The sequence below is a fragment of the Protopterus annectens genome, chromosome 11.part0, assembly GCF_019279795.1.
Source record: "Protopterus annectens isolate FY-2018-M chromosome 11.part0, PAN1.0, whole genome shotgun sequence".
NCBI lineage: Eukaryota > Metazoa > Chordata > Ceratodontiformes > Protopteridae > Protopterus > Protopterus annectens.
Window position 1 is genome coordinate 1,545,716,213 of NC_056745.1, and position 27,456 is coordinate 1,545,743,668.

The 27,456-nt window shown below is 37.3% G+C and overlaps 1 protein-coding gene across 2 annotated transcripts in view; it reads right to left on the reverse strand.

The window, feature by feature from the left end:
* The window catches only part of FBH1 (F-box DNA helicase 1), a 1,264,666-nt gene that overhangs the window by 251,598 nt on the left and 985,612 nt on the right, over positions 1–27,456 (reverse strand). For both annotated transcript variants that reach the window (XM_044088820.1, XM_044088821.1), the window contains 2 exons: positions 24,371–24,470; positions 24,167–24,288 (listed from right to left, as the gene is read on the reverse strand). In XM_044088820.1, coding sequence (XP_043944755.1) covers positions 24,167–24,288; positions 24,371–24,470 — 222 coding nt within the window. The remainder of the gene's footprint in view (positions 1–24,166; positions 24,289–24,370; positions 24,471–27,456) is intronic.

Below are 27,456 nucleotides of genomic sequence, written 5' to 3' on the forward strand. Positions count from 1 at the left end.
ATACATACACACACACAAAAGAAAGCAGAGAATTTTATTTTTTACTCAAGCTGCCATAAAATGTGGTCGAGAATTGATTTTTTTTTATTTCGGAAGTACTGATATCTGTTGACCCATGTGTTTCTACTCAAGCCAGACAATTATCGGACCACTCAAAGATCACACTAACACTCAACAATAATAATATGACTAATAGGAGACTTCGAGGATACAATTGGTCTTTAAATCCATATTTACTAAAGAAAGAGGACATATTGAAAGAAGTTAAAGAGACACTTGAACAGTTACTTCATAACTTTCTTAACAACAGACATCCAGTTGATATAGAATGGGCTACAACCAAAGCCCAAATAAGAGGGATTTTTCTTCAGAAAGCTACTCACTATAAAAAATGCAAAATAAGGAACTATTAGACTTGGAAAACAAAATTAAGTCACTAGGCCAGGAGTTAATGAGGAACTATAATAAACAAACAGAAATAGACTTATTAAAGTGTCAAAAAGAACTGTTTTTACTACATAATAGTAAACTGTCATTTTATGAACAGAGAAATTTAGTGAAATACGCGAATCATATTCAGACTCCCTCAAAAGCATTAACACGTATTATTAACCAAGCGAAATCAACATTATTAATATCAGAAATAAACTATAATAATAGAATATATACTAATAAGGCAGATATCATGAATACTTTTGAAAAAATATTTAATCAGGTATATGGTGATCAACAGACAATTTTACCAGATAAAGTTAGGAAAGATTTCTTGCAGAAGATCATATTCCCGAATATTGATAATGAGTCCCATAGGGATTTAATTAAACCAATTTCAGCGGAGGAGGTAGCAGAGATAATTAAAAAGCTGAGACCACATAAAGCCCCAGGCCCGGATGGATTGATCTCTGAATTTTATAAAACTTTTAATGAGATTCTGAGTAAAATACTTTCACAGACATTTAATTATATAATTCAAAATAAAATCAATGATCCTCACTTTAATGCTTCTAAGACTATTTTGATACCAAAAGAAAAAAGTGACGCTAAAAACCCAGATAATTACAGACCCATTTCACTATTGAACATAGACATGAAAATTATGACATCCATCCTGGCAAATAGACTGAAAAAGGTCACAAACTTATTAATATCAGAGGAACAGGCAGGATTTATGGATGGGAGACAGACCACTGATAATACATTAACGCTTCACACATTAATTTCATACGCCAAGTATAAAAATCTCAATATTTATGCACTCATAATTGACGCACAGAAAGCATTTGACAGAGTTAACGTGGTATACCTATTTGATATGTTATCATACTTTAATTTACCTTCGAATTTCATTCTAACATTAAGGAAAATATATAATAACGCATATACAAATATATTTATCAATCAAGAATGCTCTAAAAGAATACAAATTAAAAATGGTACCCGATAAGGGTGCCCATTATCTCCTAGTTTGTTTAATCTTTATCTGGAACCATTATTTTTACACATTAAACAAAATGTTTTTTACAATCCTCCAACACTATATGGTATGAAAATAAATATGGCTGCTTTCACAGATGATTTAAATATATATTGTACCACACCAGTGTCAGACACTGAGAAAATATTAAAAGCAATAGAAGACTTTGAGAAAATCTCTAATTATAAACTGAATTTTAAGAAATCCAAAATATTCCCATTAAAGACTCCTACACCTTTTTCATTGCTACCATTGACAGGACAAGTAGTGATGGAAGAAAAAACAAAATATCTGGGTATTGTATTTTCAACTGATAATAAAGATTTTTTTATAAACAATGTTAAGTCAACTTGGGATCAGATAACATTGGATTTGAAAAGATGGAGTAAACTGAAACTACCAATGATGGCAAGAACTGCAATTATCAAAATGAATGCTCTTCCCAGAATATTATATATACTTAGAGCTACACAACTTAAAATCACGAGGAAATCTTTTAAACAGCTTCATATAGGACTAGGGAGATTTCTTTGGGAACCTAGGAAAACGAGGATAACATATGAGAAACTGATGGCTCCAAAGAATAGAGGAGGTTTAGATTTACCAGATTTTGAAACTTATTACTTGATAATTAATGCCAACAGAATCTTAAGGGTGATTCACTTTGATAGAGGCAGTCTGAAATGGGCGCCAAAATGGCTGGCCTTAACCTACAGACATGTAACTAAAGTGGGAATTAACTGTAAAGCTCTACCCTTTCTGAATAGAGGAACAATCAGTAAATATGACTTAAAGGAACATATTAAAAGTTATGTAACTTCAATTCAAAATCTTTTTACCTCATTAAACCTACTAAAATATATGATGGTGTTTCAACCATTTCACAAGAACCCAAATTTAGTAATTGGGAATAAGTTGATAGACTTACAAAAATTCCCCCTAATAAAGGATTTAATTGTATTGGATCTCTACCCCTTTCTTGGGGTATCAGTTCACGATATTTTGAAAGAGAAAAGTCTTCCTATTTCCTATTTAATTATCATGAGACAACTTAAAGATCTGGCTATAAATTATTTTAATAATCTTGGTTTTAATGAAGAGAAATTAAGTATATGTCGTAATCTGTGGGAAGCTCTAATACAAGATAAAAAATATATAACTACTTCATATAAACTGATAAAAGAGATGAAATACAATAAACATATTCTCTTATCAAATTATTGGAGGGAAAAATTAATATTAGTTGACGACAGCAAGATCTTGGAAGCATTTAATCTAACATTAAAGTCTGTGTCCCTTCAGAAATTACTATTCACACAATTGATGATATTTAACAATGTCTACTATACCCGTCTTATTCTTCATAAATTTGACTCAAAGAACTCGCCTAAATGTCCATATTGCACAGACCAGACAGCTGACTTGTTTCACATGTTTTGGAGTTGCAAATGCATTTTTAAACTTTGGAATTCATTAAAACTTCAATTACAGAAAATGGGATACCAACATTCAACACTCTCTTGGGAATTTATGATCCTACATATTCCTCCAGATAACTTAGATAAATCAAAAACGATCATAATCATGAATATTTGTTTATTAATGAAACTATATATAGCTTCAAACTGGTTGAACCCGACTCAGACATCTTGGGAAAATTTTAGAATATTAGCAATTAGACACATATTAGCGCATAAATTGTTAATCGATGACCATAAGAAAAGCATAAATAATATAAAAATATGGGAGCAAATCTTCAATATTGTGTTGGCCTAGGGGTTCTTATCCACTATTACTCAGGACACATATTTATAAGACTGATTCAATCTTGGATTTGACATAGATCGTAATAATAATACAGACTGCTGACTTTTTCATGTTGTATTTCTTTTTTAATAATTTGTATTAATATATAATGCTTATGTAACTTTTGGAAGCAATCATGTATATATTGTATATATTTATAGTGTGTAGTTATGTAATTGAAAAACAATAAAAAATGGATTATTGAAAAAAAAACCAAACATACTCTGCAAAAATTGACCATCCAATAAGGGTACTTGTGTTTTTACACAGCTAGGCTTCTAAACACACTACTGCTATTAGGCTAGTAGCCTTATACGAACCTATGAAGCTATGTGCCTATGCAGGCCTCACAACCTGTCGACCCTCATATGACCTGCTGATGTCATCTACTATAAGTTTACCTGCACTCCTGTATAAAGCAGACTTGAGCTGTGGTGCTTGTGCTAAGTACTGTGTTCCGTAGTCTGTGTACAGATAGGTATGGATTATATCTCACTGCAGTCAACTGTGTGTGTGTGTGTGTGTGTGTGTGCGTGCGTGTGTGTCTGTGAGCTGTTGCCTGACATTACAAAGAGCATTTTACACCAGCATGTGAGACACTTTTATCTTCTCCTAAACAGACACTACTGATGTCATAAGCTATAAAGTGTTGTCTGACACACTCCAAGTTGGACTTGAGCTGTGGGGCTTGCGTAAATTTCTGTGTTCTGTAGTCTGTGATTTTAGAGAGGTAGGGGTTGTCTTCTCACTGCAGTAAAGTGTGTGTCTGTCTCTGTGTGTGTGTGTGTGTGTGTGTGTGTGTGTGTGTGTGTGTGTGTGTGTGTGTGTGTGTGTGTGCACGCACACTTTCATCTTCTCCTCAAAAGACACTACTGATGTCATCAGCTATACCACCTTTTTGTATATGCAGTACTCCCACCAGGGCAGGGGAAGAGACAGCAGTACTCCCACCAGGGCAGGGTCAGAGTCTGGCCTGGGGACCAGGCAGAAGTCACCTCACTCTATACAATAAAGTTTACATTGACATGGCTTTAATCTATCCACATGCATCATGGCATGGTGTGTAGCCCCCATGTTATCTTGCTGAGAAAGCCCTGTGGTCTCTCCAGCTGCTACATGTGTCTGGTGAGGTACATGTAAGAATGTTCCTTATAATCTATTAGTACTGTAATAAGGGTTGACTACAGAGCTGTCATACAATCCTAAGATCTCAATATGATGCTGTGACTTATGATGTGCACAACATAGGCTTTCAATAGCAGTGTGAGCAGTGTGGACACCTGATGATCAAAGTTCAGACTGGCTATCTAAATGTGGTCCCAGTGCTTGCATCACTGGGTTTCTGCATAGCAGGAATGTTGTCAATGTTGTGATTAATATGGAACTCCACTTTTCAGATGGACAACATTACAAACACACATTTCTGCATTTATTTGTACATCGTGTGCCTTTGTCACCATTCAGATGTGTGTGTTAGCTCCTCCTGTACTATGTTATTACCATTGGTGGACTGAAGGAATGCACACAATATGCAAGAATCAGCAAACTTGGGAAGCCAAAGGCCATATACTTTAGCCTGAACTGCCAAGAAATACAATTCAAACAATGACGGGCCAAGCACAAATTCCTGTTTGCCATTAGTGACAGCTCTACCAGTACTGCTTGATTCCCCATCTTTCACATGATGTGTTCTGTCAGTGAGTCAACTGTTTACCCATCAGCTGATGTAAGGTGTAATCCCCAGCTTGGGGGTTTCCTCAATGATACCTGCATGTGTGACTGTGTCAAAACCCCAGGCCGTAGCAAAATAGGAAGCATGCACTGTCTTACCTTCATCCAGGCTTATCACATGGACTCCAACAACATCACCAATCAGCTATGGCGTGACCCAGCACATACACCTTCCTGATATGGTTGAATACACAGTTCAATATACCCTGCACATGGCTTACGTTCCCATACAAGGGTGTACATTAACATGCATCCACCTGAACTGGGGGGACAGCACCAGATGCATGCATGTATAGGGACATCCTGACTCTCCACGACTGTGAGGTAGAACAATATGTCATCATGGACCTCTTCTACATGTACAGTAGTAATATTACAGGTGTGTGCAACAGATCTGTGTAAGTTGGTACTGCTACATCAGGTCCGTTACATCTGATAGATGTCCTCAAAGAGGTCACCGAGGGCAAGTATGATGACAACAGTATCATCCTGTGGAACTTGAACAGGTCAAGGCATTTGGCAAAAATCCACACTGGGGTATTCAATCAACACTATAATATGTGACCATTAATAGCTATATCACAAAATGGGTAGACTAGTGTATGACATACGTGGCATCTCACTAAGTTGAAACGTGTAACATGACATATATCTCAGGTCCACTGAGACCATTAACAGCTATATCACAAAATGGGTAGACTAGTGTATGACATACGTGGCATCTCACTAAGTTGAAACGTGTAACATGACATATATCTCAGGTCCACTGATCAGGTCAGTACATCAGGGTGTCGGCTAGGCCCTTTCCTGCCCATTAGTTAAGTGACAGACATCACAGATGACATACACATGCTGTGTCCAAACAGCTGCCTGAAGGAATACAGCGTATGTGAGCAATCACTAACTCAACTGTGATATAATAATACAGACTGTATCAACACATACTATAGACTGCTGCCACAGCCATGACAACACCTGCATTGACGAGACACATGGAGGGATTTGCTGAATCAGAAAACAGACACACCACCAAAGTAAAATGTGGACATCGCACCCTATAATTAGACAAATAGGTATGTGACCGGTGTCCCTGGGTAGAGGGTAAGTGGTACATCCACCAGCATGTGGTCACATTGCAGACTACTCCCTTGAATGTAACACAACTACTGAGTATGTGAAGGACGTGCATATCAGAGGCCAATATAATTTCATTGTTCCCAGCCTTCATCACACCAATAACTGTGTACAATGCACCCTTCTTCATGTACCTAACAACACATCTTCCAGTGATGTGTAACTGAAGTGTACCACCTTTGTCACAGTGTGCTGTCACACAACTTATTGGCCATACCTAGGTATTCCTTCTGGGAAATGTATATGACTGCATAATGGTGCAGAACACCAACAGGTTCATAGGTGTTTACTAGGCTACCAACCACAAGGGCCTTTTTAAGCTTAGCCATGCACCCCAAATCTCTGACAAGTTCTGATACCCTTGAAAAGTGTAAGCAGGGGCTTGAGAGATGAAACATTTAAAAACAGGGACCTGGGAGATGAACAATTTACAGGCTGCCTCTATCCATTAGAGAGATAGTTGCAAAGCCATGGATGAATTTCCGGTTGTCCATCCAATTGTCCAAGTTGGACTTGAATTGGGTTAGGGAAGAATTGTGCTTCACATGGATGGGGAGCCTGTTCCAGAGACGGGGTAGTTACTGGGAAACATACCACTGGGAAACATACCTGTCTCTCCAGCAGGTACTATTTATATCACAAGCAAGGTTTAAGTCTTTATAATGGGTAATTCTGGTGTTGTTTGCTTTGTGGATATGCAGGAGGTCCATCAGAGTGAGGTCTGACAATGCCTTGTATGCTAGGCATACATGTCCCCTCAAAAGCTGTAGGAGACGGAATACAAGGATAAGGCATTGAGGCAGTCTGCATAGGACATTTTACATACTTTCTTTATTCTCTGTGGATGTTCCAATTGTTGGATATACCTGGTTAGGTACATACCAAAGGTGGCATTGTACTCAATGATAGATCTAATGAATGCAGAATATAGTGGAACAATGACTTCTTTGGCTTTAGATGCCATACCTTTGTTTATAAGTTGCGCAACATGGAATGATTTCCTCACTACTGTAGACACGTGATGGTCAAAGGCTAGATTACTGTCTGTGTGTGTTCCTAAGTTAACAGGGATGGATGACTTCCCAAAAGCTACGGTTATGCATTTCTTGTCATTTAGTTTTAGTCCACAGCTCTGACACCAGCTGCTTGTCTGTGCCATACCTTCCTGGACAACATATGTGTCAGTGTGGGATTTAACAACAGCTCCTAATTTGCAATCTTCTGCAAATTTAGTCAGCTAGAGACCACTGACATTGGCCTTGACTTCAGAGAAGTAAATGCCCAAAAGGAGCGGTCCAAGGACAGATCCCTGAGGGACTCCACTTGTGACTGGCCTCTTTGTAGAGGTGGACTCCCCAATTCTAACTTCCTGGGTCCTATCGGTGAGCCAGTTGGCTATCCACCGGGTGACATATGGGTTTTGTATCCAACCTCTTGAGTTTGTCGACAATGCTCGAGTGGGGTATTGTGTCAAATGCCTTGGACATGTCAACATAAGTGGTCTGAACCATTTTGCCCTCATCCAGTGCTTTGGTGACCTGCTCAAAGAAGTCCACCAGGTTGAGTAGGCACGACCTAACCTTGATGAAACTAAACTGGGTTAGGTCTACTGTCTGGAGATTTACTATATCACTGTTGATATTTCCATGATAATTCTTTCCATGACATGCAAGACTAGTGAGACTTATAGTTCTGTAGTTTCCATGGTCTGTAGATGGACCACCTTTGTGCAGAGGGATGACTGTTGCTGTTCTCCATTCATGAGGCACGAAGCATATTTGGAGGTTACAGTTCAATTGCAATTCCAGACATCCTTGATAGGTCATGTTTCCTGCTATTTAAAAGGCATCCTGGGATACTGTCTGGGCTCATTAATGCAGTGTTTTGGCCGTAGAGAGTTGTTACACCAGATGCATGTGTGCTACCTGTTCAGCTTATGCACACACTGCATACATAGGTGTTTGACAACATTAATGGAATGTATAGCATTCATGACAGTGCGGACTGTGCCATAGATATATGCCATGCACACAAGGCAACTAGCCTGTATAGCCCATACTGTCACGTACAGGTATAGCAGTGTCCCTCCTAACACCTGCAGATATTACAGGTCCCTATGAGTATCTCGAATGCTGACAATATCGAATTTGATATTGTCGCATCGAGAATGCCGAAAGGGCAGAATATCGAACGGGTAAACGGAAATCTCCGTAAGGGGAGATTTCCGTTTACCTCAATGTAGTGCGGTCTCGAAGTTGGTATATTTAAGTAGCGGGGGGTGTGGGGGGCACAGGGGGGCTTGCTCCCCTGCCTACACGCTTTAGTTTTTTTTTTTTTTGGATTTTTTATCAGCATTCGAAAATGTAATAGGTCGATCATTTCAGTTCGACATTTAGTGATTCGACCTATTACATTTTTGAAATGCTGATATAGACCCGATATTACAGTACCAGTACAGTGTGCATGGTTACCCTCATAGAGTCTGGATATATCATGGTTGTTGTCAAGTGTGTGTGTGCAGGCTCATCTGTTATCACTCCACGTCATATATGTTATGTCACAGGCATGGGATTAGTGGTGGTATTATTCTGATATTGTCCATGATTGTGATTGATTCTTGTAATGTTTTTTCCACAATTCTTCTCCTGTGGCCACCTTGGAGACCTCTGCTAACAGCACACTCATTCAGGTATAACAGTTTGCACAGTTTCCCAATATGCACCTATCCCAGTTGTATGGCAGACACCTGAGAGATGTCATCTGCATTACTTATGTAAGGATGCTTATCTCACATACACATTCTCCCCATTGTTATGTCACCTTGTGTGACAGTCACAAACAAAACATTTTCACTGTACAGTCCATACTGTACCATACTGGCATTGCTCCTGTGCCAAACATGACTGTCAAGATACCTATAACTCTCTCAACACACTGTCCACTCCTTACCTCATTTTCTCCCTCTCCTCAGTGTTTATTATTACTCAAAAAATATATATATAAAGGAAATCTCATTTGTTCATAACTATTATTTAATATGCACACAGTACTCATTTTATTATTCTCACAGTGATCTTCACTGAAATGTTTGTGTGTTTTTCTTTTTGAACCTGTACTTACTTGAAAACTGTACTGAATACTACTTTATATAGACTAACTAGATGATATGCATTCTGCATCTTACTGTATGTATACTATTGCACTAGTTATTGTATTTTGCTTGTATTTCTGTGGAGCTTTCCTCCCCGGGCCTCCACTGAAAATGAGCTTCTGGCCCAGTCGGACTTTCCCCGGAAAATAAATAAATATAAATATGTGTTTGGTGTTGCTGCTACAACCATCTTATACTGAAATGCCCTCCTCTGCTGTACAAGCAGCATAGGGCATTAACCCACTAGGCCACTCAGCTCATGCTGGAGTTTCACCTGTACTCTTTCCCTGTGCTCATTCTTACAATTCATCTGTGTGTCCCTATTCAATACACACACTTCCCGAGTGTTTATTTTGGATGATAGTCCATGTACCATTACAGACCATTTACACAGCTTCAGTACAGAATGTCAGGAATGGGATATCACAATACTCTACACTGTACATACACTGTCCTGTTTTACTGTGTTTGGATGTTTGGACCATACACTTAACATTCATACTTCTCAACTGCCAAATATTCCCAGGATGTCCAGATGTTTTCTTTATCCAACATATGGCTTTTTGCCATATCACTGGGATGATCTCTTGACTGGTGTGACTCAATAACACACATTTGAGTACATACCTCTCAACTGTCCTGATCTGTGCAGAATGTCAATTTTTGTCTCATATTTGTGATCGTTTCCTTGTAACATACTTTCCTGGCAAATCATTGGCATGTCACTGCACAGTGCAGTCAGAAAGTGATGACTGACATTTGAGTTTCAAACTTCATACTCTTCAGAAAGTTCATGCTAATGTACAACCTATATATTTTATCAACTTCCTAAGTTTAGAAGTACAATATTAAACATCTGTCCCTATTTCTGACCCTTTGTCTCCCCATTTTTATGGTTTTGCCACACACTCCTATATGACATGCATGCCAAATATGTCCCTATTACTGGTTATTTGTCCTCTCATCAAGTTGACGTCTGCGCAGATGTGTTGCACTAACAGAATGGCTGCTATTTAAAAAAGCCCTGATGATCACCATGGCATTCCGCCCAAATCCACACACCGTAAGTGCTCTTCTTTACATGGAACTGATATCCCCATTCACTTTTTAGGCCAGTAGCGAGCCAAAAAACCTAGCTGAGGCGCATTGCACCTCATTAACAGCATTGCATCACATGCACCGTCGCTCTAACACGTAAACTCCATGTAGGCTCTGGGTGAGCCTACATGGAGTTTATTGTATCCCCCTGAGCAGTATAAAAAGATAATATAAAGTCAACATGTTCTCGAGTTTGCAAGACATGTTCCAGACCAGCCACAGTTTCTAGAGAACCATTTTTTATTTTACTGGTTTTAGCATAGGAGCTCAATGTTCTTGCCATTTTATATGTTTTGTAAGCTAATACTCTACAGTCAGTCTTGCAAAAAACTAAATGTAGCAATCATGTACTTAAATGGGATGATCTGTGAGAAAGCCTTCTGCAGTGGGTAACTGCTGGTGTTTCCTTTCATCATATCCTTTACTTAGCACACTTCAGAATTTTCTGTAGCACCAGTGCTCCAGGGAGTACAAGTGTCCGTCTGGCACATGTCATGATGTCACACTCATTCCCTGTGTTCCCCACTGCTGACCACATGTACTACTACTGTGTAAGCACAATCTTAAAGACGTTAAGAAAAAAATACAATATCAAATTAAATACTTGCCCATATTAAAGACAAATTCTTCAACAGATGCTGAATGAAGTTCATCCAGAAATAAGTATCAATATGGAACTCCTATGCAGCAGCCAAAATGAATCATCCAGTGACATCAAGTTGACTTGCAAACATTCTCAGGTAGGTAACTAGCCATCCAATACTAACTGCAGTTCAGGATAGGAAAACTGAATGCAGCAAGTTTACTGGTCTGCCATTATTAAGAGGATATGTCTCTTGTATGAAACATTATGTTTATTCAAATACGCTGTACAGCTGATTTCTTAATGGAAATGAGAGACCTTTAGCTGCACATCCCATAACAAATACAGTCTGACTGACATAACAAAACAAGAAATTTTGTGACTCACTGTAAAGCCATTATTCAGACGCCTTCTAACTCAAACTGTTGTACCTTGGAATAAGGGGAATTATTTCTGACATACCATAACATTGGACTTGGAATATGTTCCCCAAGGTTCTCAGCTTTAAGTCATACTATTCCAAGGTCACAACTACATTAAGGCTCTAATCTGAATGGCACTGCTCTCCTGGGGAAAGAAACACGACTACTTTATTTTTGGTTCCATAGACTACAACTATAATACATTAGCCTGGAATCTCAAAATTACCTGTACTTTAAAAATGGCAGCTGCAATTTCTGAGGTATGCTGCATAATAAGCAACATTTTCTATCAATCAATACTTTATAAGTACTTCAGACAGCAAATACATTCAGAACATAAATTTTGATAGTATAATCACTCAGTAGCATGTGAGCGAAACTACTGACTTCCTGCCGTGTAGTACAGAGATACAGTTCTGTAACATGAGATGACTGAAAGGAGCAACATAAAATGAGAATTAATTATTCTGTTACAACAAACTCCACAAGTGAAAAAACATAGTTAAGGAGGGGTTTATCAACTGCCAATGCATACAAAGGATACTGTTTGTGTCCTCCTGTTTCCTGCCTTTTTTGCAGATTACTATTTTGTCTGCACCTGATAACTGCGTGTTCTGACTTTAAAGCTAAGGAAATGCAGATTCACCTAAAGGTTCTATTAGTAAACAAGATAAAAATAACCTTGTTACTACACACAGTTAATTGGACATACCAGTAGACAAATTCTGGCCCTGAGGAAAACAAATGGGGAGGTCACAAGGTGTAGACTAAAAACTTCATGCACATTTTGCTAGCCCAGCATAATCTTTGTAACCTACAGAAATGGTATTTAAACCAGAAAAAGTGATGCAATTTTTATAGACTTACCATGGATATACCTTGATGGAGCAACAGCCATCCTGCAGATAAAGCCTACATCTCACTATGCTGACTACAGCTACTGACATGCTTGCTTATTACCCAAATGTACATATATTCCTTTTAGCTGTACTTCATTAATGCTTGGTTTGGAGCACTCTGTTTTTAATAACGTTTGACTCATGAATTTGCAAATACTGCGTTAAAGTTAAAAAACTGCAATGGAAATTAACACACACACACACGCACACACACACACACACACACACACACACACACACACACACATTTACATACACAGACATGTAAATATGTGCGTGTGTGTGTGTGTGTGTTTGTGTATCAGAGGAGTGAAGAACTTCTACTAAGATAAAAAAATACCGGTAGTTATAATGTTTGTGTTTTTGTCTCCTCAAGTTCCCTATTAGGTTACTCCCCCTCCCTGTGGATTTTTCCTCCACCAGGCTTGTTGCATTTTTTGCCAGAACTACTTACACTTAGTGCACCATCATTCCCTTTCACACCCTCTTGGTGACAATTTGAAACACTCGACCCCCACCAGTGCATTTGCACAGCTCTTGACATGCTATAGCAGTAGCAGAGTTTGGCAGCCACTGCCTTTGTTAACTTTCTCACAGATTTTTGGGTGTTTTTTGGTTAATTCTCTTTGTAAAGGGTACTACCACTCCCTTGATTCCTCCGCAGTCCATATTATTAAAAAAAATAGTTTTTGGGATGTTGAAAGGCAACAGTCACCCTTATAAATGGAACAAGGTTTTAGTTTCCATGTTAAAAAAGTAGCAGTGTTTAAGTCACTGACTTACCAGTGACTATGTAGCTCCAACAGTGGTACAGAATAAGAGTTGGCAATTGCAGAGAGCCATACCTGTTTATCTTCAAGCACTGAAAATCATAGCACTGGCCTTTAAAAATCATACCACAGGGTAAAAGAGAAACACCTTCCTACTTTTCACAATACTGTGTCTTTTTATATCCGAACCGATACAGCTAATGGCAGTGAGTTACTGAATGCACTCAGTTTATGTATTTAATAAAGTATGTACCAATAAACAAGTTTGATTTTATGCAGAACACTGAAAATCTAGGAGGAGCAAGGCTAACTCTAAAAGCCAAAATCATAGCACTACGCATAATCATAGCAGTTGAGAGGTGTGCAGAGATCACTATAACTTGCAAAACATCACTTGGCGTGCAGAACCTACAGATACACAAGGTCCAACGAGCTACTTAATTGCCTACCACTTTTGAGAGGCTTTTATTTCCTTTCTTGCATTTACAATTCAATTAATCATTTTAACACAGAAATTATTATTCTGTGCACAGGGACAGATTTGTCTTAAGAATTCAGCATAAAAACAAAACGTTTTTTTACCATTTATTAGACTACACATCCTTCACAACTTCATCATATGCCAAGCACTGGAGGCATAGGTTCAGGTTCCTTCTTATTTAACTTGTTAATTACACTAATGTTGACCACTTTGTTCTCTCACAGCTTCCTAGCCTTAACAGCATCACAACTACCTGACCACTTCTCCTAAACACTAACTCCCCCCCCCATATACACTACTACGCTTGGATTTCTTTATTATGACTGTCTCCCCATTTTCCTAGTCATTATTTGCATGGTTGGTTTGTTTATTGGTCATTATCAAACCCTAGACTACCCTCAATGATCAATTCAGCTTAAACCACTAAACTGATTTCTTCGATAAATAAATATACAATGATTGTGGAGTAGGGTTTTGTTGACATGTCCCATCCCATGCTACAACCACTACTGTGAAGGTGCTCCTAGTATATATGAGTGTGAGTGTGTGTGTGTGTGTGTCCACTAATAAATATATTTACATCTGAGTGTAGGACAGCTAGTTGAATGACCATCTACACCAACATCCACACTATCAATGTTAAAACGTTAACACAACAAACACCAACACATTCTTCACCTATTCTGAGGATTATCCCAGAGTGGAGTAAATCAAATAAAAGTGATTTTGAAAGGGGTCATGTCCCCTTGCACCCCCTCATACTCCTTACTAACTATATATACTAAGACTGAGATCTGATGATCACTACGGAATGCATTAATTGAATCAAGACTGAATGAAAACTGTAAAGTAAAGGAACAGTGACTTATGACACATTTTCTCTTTTCTCAAGTGTTGTGCAAGACTGTAAAGTCAGTATATTTAAATAAGGATGTGTGTGCAATCTTGTGCAATTAGGGAAAAAGGATGGCGTGAACTGATCATATGTATGTATGTATTATATTACATTGGTTCACTTGGTTCAAAGGTAAGTACTAGGCTAGATGCCCTTGCGGGACATTTTAAGCCTAGCCAGCTTCCCTTTCTGTGCTGGAAATAACCAATCCCATTTGTTTATAGACTAGCCTTACATATCCCATGGTCAATAATTACACATTATCCCTAATGAGAATAATCTGAGGGGATCTATGCATGGCATAAAGCACTTAGGAGTTGCTTCTGTACATTAGTAGTACAGGGGGCAGTCCTGGGGTAAGTGTTCTGTTTCACATCCATAGATCTAAGTTGTACCTGAATAGGGACAGGGATTAACTTTGTTTTATGTGGATGGTGAGTCTGTTCCAGAGCAGCAGTATCCAGTTTGATATATATCTGTCCCTCCAAATCATTTTGTTGATATTGCAAAGAGTTTAGATCCCAGGTATTTCCAATGCCTTCTGACTTGCTGATGTGCAGTAAATACATCAGTAATGTGTCGGAGGATGCCTTGTAATGCCAGATATAGGTCACTTCTTAGCAGTCTATAGGATACCAAGTATAATGGCAGGGCTTTAAGTTGGTAAATGTAGGACATGTTGTTTAGGTTTTGTATCCTTTTAGTAAGGTATCTCTGTGGGCCTTCCAATTGTTGCATGCATTTGGACATATACATGCCAAAGGGGACATTATATTCAATGAGTGACCTAATGACGGCTGAGTAAAGAGGGACAAAGACATCCCTAGATCTATATATAATACATTTGTTTATAAGCTGTGCAAAACAGAGGGACTTTTTTATACCAAGAGATGCATGTTGGTCAAAAGTTAGGTCACTGCCTACAGAAGTTCCCAAATTCCAAACAACTGGCTCATCTCTTAGGGCTGTATTGTGACTGTAGTAGTTCACTGAAGTAGATGACTTCCCAAAGGATACAATAATGCATTTTTTGGCATTTAACTTCACTCCATGATTTTGATACCAGTTATTTACTTGGGACAAACTTTCCTGCAGGGTGGCCAAGTCATTTAGGAATTCGATGACTGCTCCTAGGTTGCAGTCATATGAAAACTTAGTCAGCCAGAGCCCTTTTGGTATTGGCTTTTACTTAAGAAATGTAGATGGCATACAGGAAAGGTCCCAGCACAGAACCCTGGGTGCTATGCATGCAGGTGAAAATACACATTAAAATCATGCAAAATGCTAGTACTCCAGTACTTGAGATGAATTAGGTTATGCAGTTGCGAAAACATTTGCTAGTCTGTTTTTTTTCTAATATACTGTGTACAGCTCTAGAACCTCAGAAGCAATTACTGAAGCCACAGACAATTAAGGATTGACTGAACTGTGACCTGTCAGGCATCTATATGGACAAACACTAAAATTACTGCTTAAAGGAGAAGTAACATGTATGAAGTCTGTTACATTGAAGGAAATACAAGAAGATGTATTCCTAGCAAAAATGACTTCAATGTAAATCAATAACGTAAAATCTATATATTTAATGGCAACCTTATGCAAGTTGTTTTGCACATCTGGGAGGGATGCTGAGATAGGATAAGAAAGGATGGTGTAAGTGCAAGATGGAAAACAGCCTCTGAACATGCATTTTCAGCATTATTAAACCTAATCTTAAAATAGGTGAAGGGTGTGGGTGTAGCTGTCTATCCAGGGTGTCTTTCCGTACATGTAGGGGCAACTTTCCTTTTTGGAAAGTGTAAATAGTTGTGTATGTTGAGAGTTAAAAGAGGCTGGAGTTAAAATTAAAATGTACATTGTTTTTTGTGAACTTTTTCTTTGACACAAAAGGTTTGGGAAAATATGACATGACTCTAAAGAGAGATGTGAAGGAGCAATGGCATGCAGCGTCAGGTTGCCAAACATGAAAGTGCACGTTAGTTGCAAGTTGGAAACATAATTAAAAAAAAATCATGTAGAATACGTGAAAGTAATAGCACTGCATCAGAATGAGTGCCTTATTAGTCATATCATGGAATGTAAATGGCATTGTTGGTATGGACAAGAAGCGAAGAGCAGTGAATTACATTAAGAGGGTAGCATATAAATAGCAATATTACAGGATGAAAATGAGCATGTGAATTTGGCAAAGAAGGGTAAAGAGGCTTAATAATACTAATTGCAAGAAGGGCTCCAAAAGTGAAAGAAGAGGAGAAAAAATACAACAAGGGCAGATTTGTGGTAATAAAGACATACTGGCAGTGAAGAAGGATTACACTAGCATATGGTTTATACTCCATCGACAACAACTATTAAGGGACGTAAGAGAATTGTGGAAAAGGTAAGCAGCTTCCTGCGGGGAATACTATTCATGGAATGGAAATGGAACCTGATATGCATTAGAGAACATGTACCTGAAGACCTAGAAAGGAAAATATAACAAAAGGGGGTAGAGTTTTAAAGAAATGCATGACAACATTTTGAATTGAAGATGTGAAATTACTGGCAGGAAAAGAGACATTTACATATTATTCTCTAAAGTAAAATAACTGGGCTAGACTGGGCAGAAACTATATTCCACAGGAGCATGGATTTCAACTGAAAGTTTTGAAACACACCCAATAACCATTTCAGACCATGTGCCAAAAAAGATTAAGATAAAAACAGAGTAATCATTTAAAGGAAATACTGGTACTTTCTGACTTACATATTAAAAAGGAAAGATTTTTTAAGAAATGGGTAGTGCAAACAACTCAAGAGTTGCTAGGGAATATACAAAGTTCTTCAGAAGGGATAGCTACAGAGCAGGGAAAAATGAAAACTGCATTTAAAATATGTTAGAAATGAGAAAAAATATGGGAAATAACTAATAGGAATTGCTTAAAAAGATTAAATGTTAGAGTACTGCAGATGGAGGGGAATCTTACAAAACAAGAGGAGAACAATTGCTGAATGCATAAGGCAAAATAAGGGGGCATTTGGATAATATGCATGAGTTTAGTAAGGTGGCTGTTAAGCAAGTATTTTTTGATTACAACCCCAGAGCACAAAAACTATTAGCACAACAATTTAAGCAACAGAAAATGGACAGGAGTGCTGACAAACTAAGGGAGCCTATGACTAGAAAAATGATAGGGGAACCAATAAAAAACAGAATTGGAAATATTTATAGAAGATTTAAATATGCCAAGGTTAGAGGAATAGAACTAATAGCTAAGATGGGAGATAATGAGAGAAAAATGATGAAACATCATCAATTAACAAGAAAGTTTCCAGGAACTGATAATACTCCTCTGGACGTTTGGAAATTGGGAGAGAAAAAAGTGATAAAGATGTGGAAGGTTTTGCTTAACAATAGTTTAAATGGAGGGATAGTAGCAGGAACATGAAAGAAAGTTGTAGTGGCTGTACTACTCAAAGAAGGCAAAGACCCTTTAAATTCAACATCATATAGACAATGTTCAATTCTGAACCATGATTATAGAGCATTGGTGTCTATACTAGCTAAGAGAATTGATAAGATATTTCCAAAACACTGATATGGAATGTGGTTTTATGGAGCAAAAGCATACATTTGATGTTTACAGAACAATGATGATTCAAATGGAGAGAGTGTGCAAGAAGATCCCATTATTGCTGGTGAGTCTTGACCCAGAGAAATAATTCAATAAAAGTTATCTGGGATTTTGTGTGTGGGGCAAGAGCAACATTTGCATTTCCTGATACAATCATGGGGTTAATTAGGAAGATATATGAAGAGTCAAGAAGCAATAATCAAGGTGTGACAATTCCTTTCTGACAAATTGTGTTTGAACAGAGAAAACAGGCAGGGTGTCATATTTCACCTTTGTTACTTACTTGTACATTTAATGCCACCGGCAAAGAAAACAAGGGACTCAAATTCATGGCTGTAACTGGTATAGTATTCAAGAAAAATTAGCCTTATTTGCAGATATTACTTTATATTTGATAAATCCAAAAAAAGATACTTCACTGTTGTGAATGTTTTTTGACAGTTTTATTTTTTTCAGGATATAAAATAAATGAAGATAAGACAAATGCTATAGTAGTAAACTATGTTCCCACACATGAATTCGGGTCACGATAAGATAAAAGTATTTAAAGTGAGTGGATTAAAAAGGATTGGTTATGGTAGCTAAGGATACGTGGAAGAGACTAAACAAAAAATACAAAAATTGAGAAGTTGGAAGCTCTTGACTATGGCTATGGATAGTAAGTTACAAGTAGTGAACATGTTTCTAGTCTCTTTAACATTGTATTCTAATTAGGCATATTTTTATCAACCACAGGAAAAGTTATGGGCCATAATTAATAAAGAATTGGAAGGATTTATTTGGGGGAGAGAAAGAATTAAATGGAATAAGTTGTTCCTCATCACATGACCAGGGGCAACAGGATAACCATATTTGAATGGGTACTTCAGAGCTACATTCATGTAAATAACACAGTCACAAGACTGCAAATCACAGTGAAAATAAATTATGTTGAAATGGGGAGGGGGTCAAAAAATAAAAGTGTGGGATTTTGGATGCATGCACTTAAGGAAAACAGTAACAAACCTACAGAATATTGAATTTACAAAGTAGCACAAAATATTTTGAGAATTAATCCAAGAAGGGAATGGAAAAATATATTTCACCAATAGGGATGACTGAAAGTACAGGCTCAGATGAAAAGGAAGAGAGAGCTGGAACTGACTGTAGAAAATTAGCAAAGGAACCAAAACACAGGAATCAAATAACTAGGGAGGAAAAAGTCATAGATTTGGATGAGGCCAAGCAGAAATTTGGACTGCAAATTGGAGACTGCCTTGTCTACCATAGATTGATAACAAGTATTGGCATGCAGTAAGGGATAGGAGAGGGATAACTGAAAGACCAGCTCTGGTTGAGTTTATAGTTGAGTCTAAAACAAAAGCTGTTGCAAAAAAGGATAATTAGTACAACATATAAAATAATGCATGATAACTATAAGAATCAATCAAAACGGGTTAGAAAAATGATAAATGGGAATGGAAAGGCAATAAACAGAGAGACAACAAAAGGATAGCTGTACGTTTCTCACAAGTATGCAAGAAAAGCCAGAAGGTCTACGATGTCTGAATGGAGGTGGTGGAATATGTATTTGTATACCCCAATTACACTTCAGGGGCTTTCTTCCACAGGCTGAAAGCAATTGGTGCAGGAGTGATGGGGAAAGAGAGGGTTACCTGTCTGCAAAAGGTTTGTCTTTGTGACCATTTTGCCCATTGATTTGGATGTTGGCTGGGATATTTCCCAGGAACCATAATTATTATGGGCATTAGCTGGGTTTAAAGACCCACTGTTTCTGAATTATAGCCAACCTATCCACTTATGTTGTACTGATGGGGTCAATAAAAAGGCAGAAACAAGCATGTCCACAGCTAGTGGAGTTTGACTTTATTGGCCTGAATGTAACCATAAAGAATTAAAAAGTAAAAAAAAGTTATAAAAGGAAAAAAAAAGTCATGGACATTCAGAAGCCATGCAGTTGAAACACTTAACATCCTTAAGGGGTCATTTGTGTATATCATGGGCCTCCATTACAGGATGTTTAAGATACTGCACAGTGAAAAGTCTAGCTTGGCTGGGTTTTTCTTGCAGTTTTCACTGAATGGTTTGTGTGACCTGTTTACTCCTTGGTTTAAATCATATATACACATTCATATGTGTATGTGTGTGTGTGTGTGTGTGTGTGTGTATATATATCACACACAAATATGTATGGATATAATTTATTTGGTAGAGCAGTCATACAATCACAAGTGGCCGAAAAAATAAACAGAAATCACATTGAGAGTCATTTGCAGATCCAGTAGCCTACCCAATCAGCATCCTTATCAACAGGTCCATCCAAGAATCTTACATCCCTTGCCTCTGGAAAAAAAACAATCATCCTGCCCCTTCATAAAGGCAGCCCACCCTCTGAAATCTTCAACTTTTGTCCCATTGCTATACTTCCTCCTATATCCAAAATCCTAGAAAAAAGTATCCAAAAACAACTTATCCATTACCTTCTAAATAACAAAATCCTGTCCCCCACCCAGCACGGAGTCCGTCCTGGATACAGCACATCCACCGCTCTAATCTCCTTTTTAGACATACTCAACAAAGCCCAAGTCTCAGGCCAAATCGTGTTAGGTCTCTTCCTAGATCTGTCAAAGGCATGCGAACATCTCTCATTCTATCCTCCTCTCCTCTATAGCATTATCCACCCAGTCAATTAACTGGTTCAAAAGCTCTCTCTCCAACAGAGAACATGCTGTTAAGTGGCAAAATTCTATTTCCCCCTTCTCTCATAATCCAACAGGTGTTCCACAAGGCTCAATTTTAGGCCCTCTTCTGTTTAACATATTCATAAACAATCTCCATCATTCTATCCCTAATGGCTCACTAGTCCAAGTATGCAGATGAATCTACCATAGTCTGCTCCACCCCCAAAACTGACTTACTACAGCAAAACACCCCAAGCTGCTTTCACAACTGTGGAATACTGGCTCCACACAAGCCACCTCTCTCTAAATTCCAAAAAACATCAAACGCATGCTCTTTACTACAAAAGAAATTCACCTATCAACAAAACAGACTTTAACATACTTTCTCTTAACTCAATTAAAAATGAGCTAGTAACCAGTACCAAATTGTTAGGAGTTATTATCGATGAAAACCTTAAGTTCGATCTCCACATACAAAACAATATCAATAAAACACACAAAAAACTAGGGCTACTATACAGGCATAACAAGTTTCTCTCCTCACCAACTAAACAAGCTTTAGCACTCTCTTACCTGCTACCCTCTTTAACCTATGGCATTCCCTTACTAACAGACCTGCAGTCTTCCTTAAAAATAAAACTAGAATCTTGCTACAACAAAATGCCAAATTTGCTACAAGTTGTCGCCATTCCATCCATCACTGCATCGCTCAAAGGAAACTTCAATTGCTAGAATTCCCTCATTTCCTATTACTCCTTCAGCTCACTTCTACTCACAAACTTATTCACAAACCTCAGGACTGCCTTGCCCTTAGCTCCCTACTCATCCATTACAACCCTCCCAGGCCCCTGCGATCAGAACACCAACTCTTATTCCAAACTCACATACCCAAATTACCTGCAGGCAAACTTTTATACTCCTGGATCATTGCTAGAATATAGAATAACCTACCCTCATCTGTCCGCCCTGAATAAAGCCCAACTACATTTAAAATTGCACTTTACAATCATCTTCTCTCCAATTGGTTATGCAATTGTTCATATGCCCCTTCTGCCATCACCTAATTTCTCTACCTTTCACAGCTAATGTTGCTCCTACTCAGTTTACTGTTTCTCTTGATAATCCACTATATACATAACTAACTCAGTTCACCCTCTCTGTTTTTAAGCCCTTACACAATCTTCTAAACCACTTTTTGTCTTTTACATGACTACTTTAGTTCTTCAGAACTTGTCTGTAACTGACTTATGATACCACTGCACAATGATTTAACTTAGGTAACTACTACATTTTTTTTGCACTTGACTGAAAATCATGCCTGTTAATGTCTCAGACTATGGAACTGATTACTGCTTTTCAAAACTTTTGGATCATGATTCGTTTAGTCAGCTCTCATATAACTTGAGCTGTTGTTTCTCTTTTCAAATTATTTGAAACTTTTATAATTGTCTGAAACTTTTCAAATGGTATGTTATTGTTAATTTTGTTGAAACCCTTGGAGCTTTTCTACCCGGGCCTTCACTGAAAATGGACTGATCTCTCGCCCAGTGACTTTCCCGGTAAATAAATATCAATAAATAAATGTATGTAGCAGTTGTAATTTTAGGTTGAAATTTGAGAAGTGGTTTAGTAAGCTGATTTTTGCAAAATGTCTGACATTGCACCTGATATTTTTGCCTTGTGCTTTTAAAGATAGTAATGTTCTTATTAGTTTGTAAGGATTATAGCCAGTAAATAGTGCCAGTATACTGAACTGTTGCTTTCTGTGGGAAATGACTGCTGGTATGAATTCTTAGTGTGCATCAGCAGCGATTCCATTGTTTTAGAAGATTTATTCCTTCTTCGCATTGGTGTAACTATGAGGTACTGTATATAAGTTCAGGAGTTGGGGAGGATTTTCTTTTTTGTTCTTGTGCGCTTTTTGGCATTTGTTCAGGTAACTTGCAGTAAATTATTTGGTCTAGTTTTAATCGAAATATGATTCTACTAAGTGAATTTTCCACCAAATATGAGTTCCACTTACTGTCTTTGACTAATCTGTGACTTTATGTGTGTTGTCTGTCAAAAATAACTGACTCACATTATATATATATATATATATATATATATATTTATATATATATATATATATATATATATATATATATACACATACACACAGAGAGAGAAAAGTATACATAGATAGACATATATATATATATATATATATATATATATATAGAGAGAGAGAGAGAGAGATAGCTTTTGCTTGGGAAACTTGTCAAAAGTACATTTAGTTGAATATGCTTTCTACTGAGTGCTGCAGTAATCAAATGTTTTAGATGGGATAAGTGTGGGAAAGGCTGGGAATTACAGGTGGGAGTTTCTGTGCATATTTGTTGGCTAGGGATGGAGTAAGGGCTAGATAAGGGAGACATATTTAATGTTGTGGGTGTGAGGTGATTTATGTGGTATGGTGTCAAAGAATGAGCAGGAACTAGACAAAAGTCCTCTATAAGTAAAACAGCAATACTTTTCAAAAGACCAAAGAGGACCAACAATGGCTTACTCTGCTTTTTTGTTTTATTAAAGGTGTTTTAGTTTAAGCCATGGTTGGTCCAGTTTGGTCTTTTGAAAAAAATAAAAAATGATGTGGTATGGTGCCTGTCTTGTGTAGTAGACTTCTTTCTTACTCCAAAGTCTACTGCACATTGCTCTTATAACAGTTTCTTAAAGAAGTAATCAGTTGGTATGGCCATTTGTGCCCAAAAAAATGAGTAACGTCACAAATCTAAGTCTGCTGTCCAGTCATTGATTTCACCATAATGTGTGCAAAAGGTTTTTTTTTTTTTCTTTACTCCAGTCAACATGATAGCAACCACTTCTTGGCTCCCATCTCTTTGTCTCATTTGATATAAATTGCTGGAATCTTGTACCTCTGACCTTTGAACACCGTTAAGTAATATCCTTCTCAGATGATTGCCACAATCTCTTTAGTCAGGCCTGATATCACCTCTTACCACAGAAGCTCAATGCCATAGTGTCTGAGTCTACACTATCACCTAACTTTATCAGAAAGGGTTAGCATTTTCTTCCAGGTGCCAATATGCTCCACTCCTGACAGGGTGACTCTACTTTCTACGACAATAAGCTGGCCAGACATGACAACACATCCACATGAATGGCATGATATCCTACAGCACTCTCCTGAAAAGAATCCTTCATGTTTTTGTCAAAGTTTTTTTCATTGTTTACACACACACACACACACACACACACATATATATACTATATAAAAATAAAAAAACAAACTCAGAACTCCAACGAAATAGGACCAAAATCCTAAGACCTGTCCAACAAATAAAATACAATGTGCGTGTATATTTAGTTGGATGTGCACTGCAAGTCTGGAGTTCATGCATAATCACTAAGAAGCATGCATTCTTACCCCCACAATATGAATTCTTGATGGTGTTAAGCCTTCTGTGACTTTTACAGCTTCATCAAACACAGCAGCATTAGTTCGACATAAAACAGCTAGTGTTCCTGCTGTGTTGCCCCCAAAACAGCCTACAACAAGAAACAATACACATTATGATTTCTAACTCCTCTTTAAAGCTTTAATTGAAAAGAAAAAAAATAAATTCCTTACCCTTCTGATTTCCACCAACTAATATCTTTCTTCTCATCTTTTTACCAGCATCTAAAACAGTGGCTCCAACATATGCAATTTCAGGTCCAAATCTGAAACTCTGAAAGTTATCATCAATTAAAAACGCTGCTATAACTACAGTTTACTTTAAAGATACACGATAAGCACATACAGTTAACACTAAGAAAAAATAACTACAGCATAAAAAATGAATACAACAGCAGTCAGTTGCATTATTTATTTTAATTTTGATGACCAAGTTGTCCAAAATGGACTTCACCTATCTTTGTTTATTTAGTACTGATTACCACAGACTATTTCCAGGCACAGTATAAAACAACAAAAGACAAGTGAAAACTGAGACTGAATTTATTAAGAGCTCTAGCGCTTCGGCAGACACCTGCCTTCAAGGAGTACAAACAGTCAACTAACCCAGCATCTTATATACAATCCCTAAAATTCAGTCTTATTTATATTAGTTCTGTTTGGTACTTTTATCTGTGGTTTCCTATTTCCAGGCATAGACTGGGTCTTTAGCAGACCCGCAGGAAGAAAAGCTTAGCAAGAACAAAAATGCAATGAATAAAATGGTACACGTTAAGCAGATTTCTGACTATAAGGCAAACAATGTATCAAATCAGTATTTATATTTTAGGCAACACGGTGCTAAGTGGTAAGATTTCTGCTTCACAGTCCCAAGATCAGGAGTTTAGTCCTAAACTCAAGCTTCTGTCTGTGTGCACACTGCATGTTTTCTAATGGTGTTTGTGCTTTTTTGCTGGGTACTTTTGGTTTCTTTACTTCCCAAAACAGTTTCACAGTATGTAGACTCAAAACTCAAACACAAATTGCAACCAACAGTATGAAAAGACCAAAAACTGAAAAAAACTGCCACGTAGACTAGAATCCAAAGAGGTTCAAAATTTATTCAGACAAATAATCCAAGGTAAGCGCTTTCGTTTGGTAGCTACCACCAAACTTCTTCAGACAAAATAATAGAGCAAATACAATCCAATATATACTACAAGAACACACCCTACCTCATTAATCAATTAAAATCAATTAAAACTTCTTAAAAGAACATATACCCTAGGCATATATATAAGCACAGGAACATATCTAGATAATGCAAAAAAAACTTTATGTACATATATATAAATGTTTAAATAATGTAAAAAAAAAATTAATATAAATATTATACATATATTTTTGTGTGTGTATATATATATATATATATATATATATATATATATATATATATATATATATTTAAACATTTTTAAAATAATAAAACCTATATACACAAAACAAAATTTTAAATAACCATAAGATGTGTATAAAATATATACACATTTTTTATCTGTCCAGAACCTTCAGTTTTAGTTTACTGGATATAGAAATAACATCGTTTAACCCAGGGAGCTGACAAGCATTAAGGAAAACCTACCACCAGATTTCCTTTTCCTCAAGGAATAACTTCCAAGGCCCCTTTCTATCCCCAAATTTAACCTGTTGTAGCACTACAAATTTAAAAGAGTGATTAGGGAAACTTTGAATATGTCCAACTAAAGCATTGTTGATATCCCCCATGCGAATATCATACATATGCTCATACATTCGCTGTGACAACATGTGCTGTGTCTTGCCCACATAAAAAGCAGGGCACTGATCACACACAACAGCATATACTACAGCATGGGAATGGCAACTAAATTTACCTTTGATGACAATCTTCCTGCCATTCAATTCCAAACTGGAGGTAGCCATAACATGTTTACACTGATTACACATACCACAAGGTGCCATCCTTCCATCCATATACAAATTCAACTTTGGAATGTGTTCCAAAAGTCCCTTTAAATTCCTACCCTTTCTAAACACAAATGTGGGATATTCACCAATCACTCTAGCCATACTTGGTTCACTCACAAGAATATGCCAATTCTTATTGACAATATCCTGTATCAACTGACTTTCCATAGAAAAGGTCAAAACAAAGGGGCATATACTTCCAATAACAGGAACAACTTCAGCATCATCAAAAACATTGCCTTGAAACACTGAAGCATTGTTGCCCCCCATATTATAACCGATGGCAGGACCAGCATTGTTAACTAGGACAACCCCATCATGACTCAGTATGGGCCTATAAAAGCCCCTCATATGCTTATTAATCACTTCTTGTTTAATATTAGAAAATCAAGTCATGGGGGTAACCCCGGTCCAAAAACATTTGACACATAAAATCGCATTTTTGTAAAAAATCATCATACAATGAGACCATGTGGGCAGGCCTAACCAACTGACCCTTAACTATACCTCTCTTAATATGAAATGGATGACTACTAGAATAGTGCAATATACTATTAGAAAAGGTAGGATTCATAAGAATTGTAGCTTTAAGCTTCCCATCATCCAACTTATGTAACATAACATCCAAATAAGAATTTTTTTCAGAATTCATGGAAAATGTAAACTTAAGAAAATCAGTACTAGAATTAATGTAGTCCATGAATCTCAAAATATCATCAGATGGACCCTTCCAGGCAACAAATAGGTCATCCAAATAGCGTAAATATAAGGAAATTGAGGAAATAAAAGGGGAAGTAAACAAAAAACATCTCTCCCACCATGCCATGACCACATTTGCAAATAAGGGACCACATGCTGAGCCCCTTGGCAACCCCAAGAAGTTGTTTAAAATAATGCCCCTCAAAATAAATAAAATTATTGCTCAATTGGTTGACTACGAATGATCAAAAAAAAAAAAAAAGAACCAAAAGAACACAACCCTCTATGAAATCCACACACACAAACACACAAACACACATTCACACTCTTAATATTCACCACATAGTGATATGGCTCAATGTACACATAAAAGCAAAGGGTAGGTGCAACAGACATTGTATGCCACTGCTACACACACACACACACATACATATAAGGATGAAATATACTGCTTCAGTTATGTTCAGTATTTTTCAGCATGATGTGTTACTGTTTTATCTGATACATAATTAATTTAATATCCAGTTCTTTGGAATCAGAATTACTCACCACTGACTATTTTAGAGATTACGGTA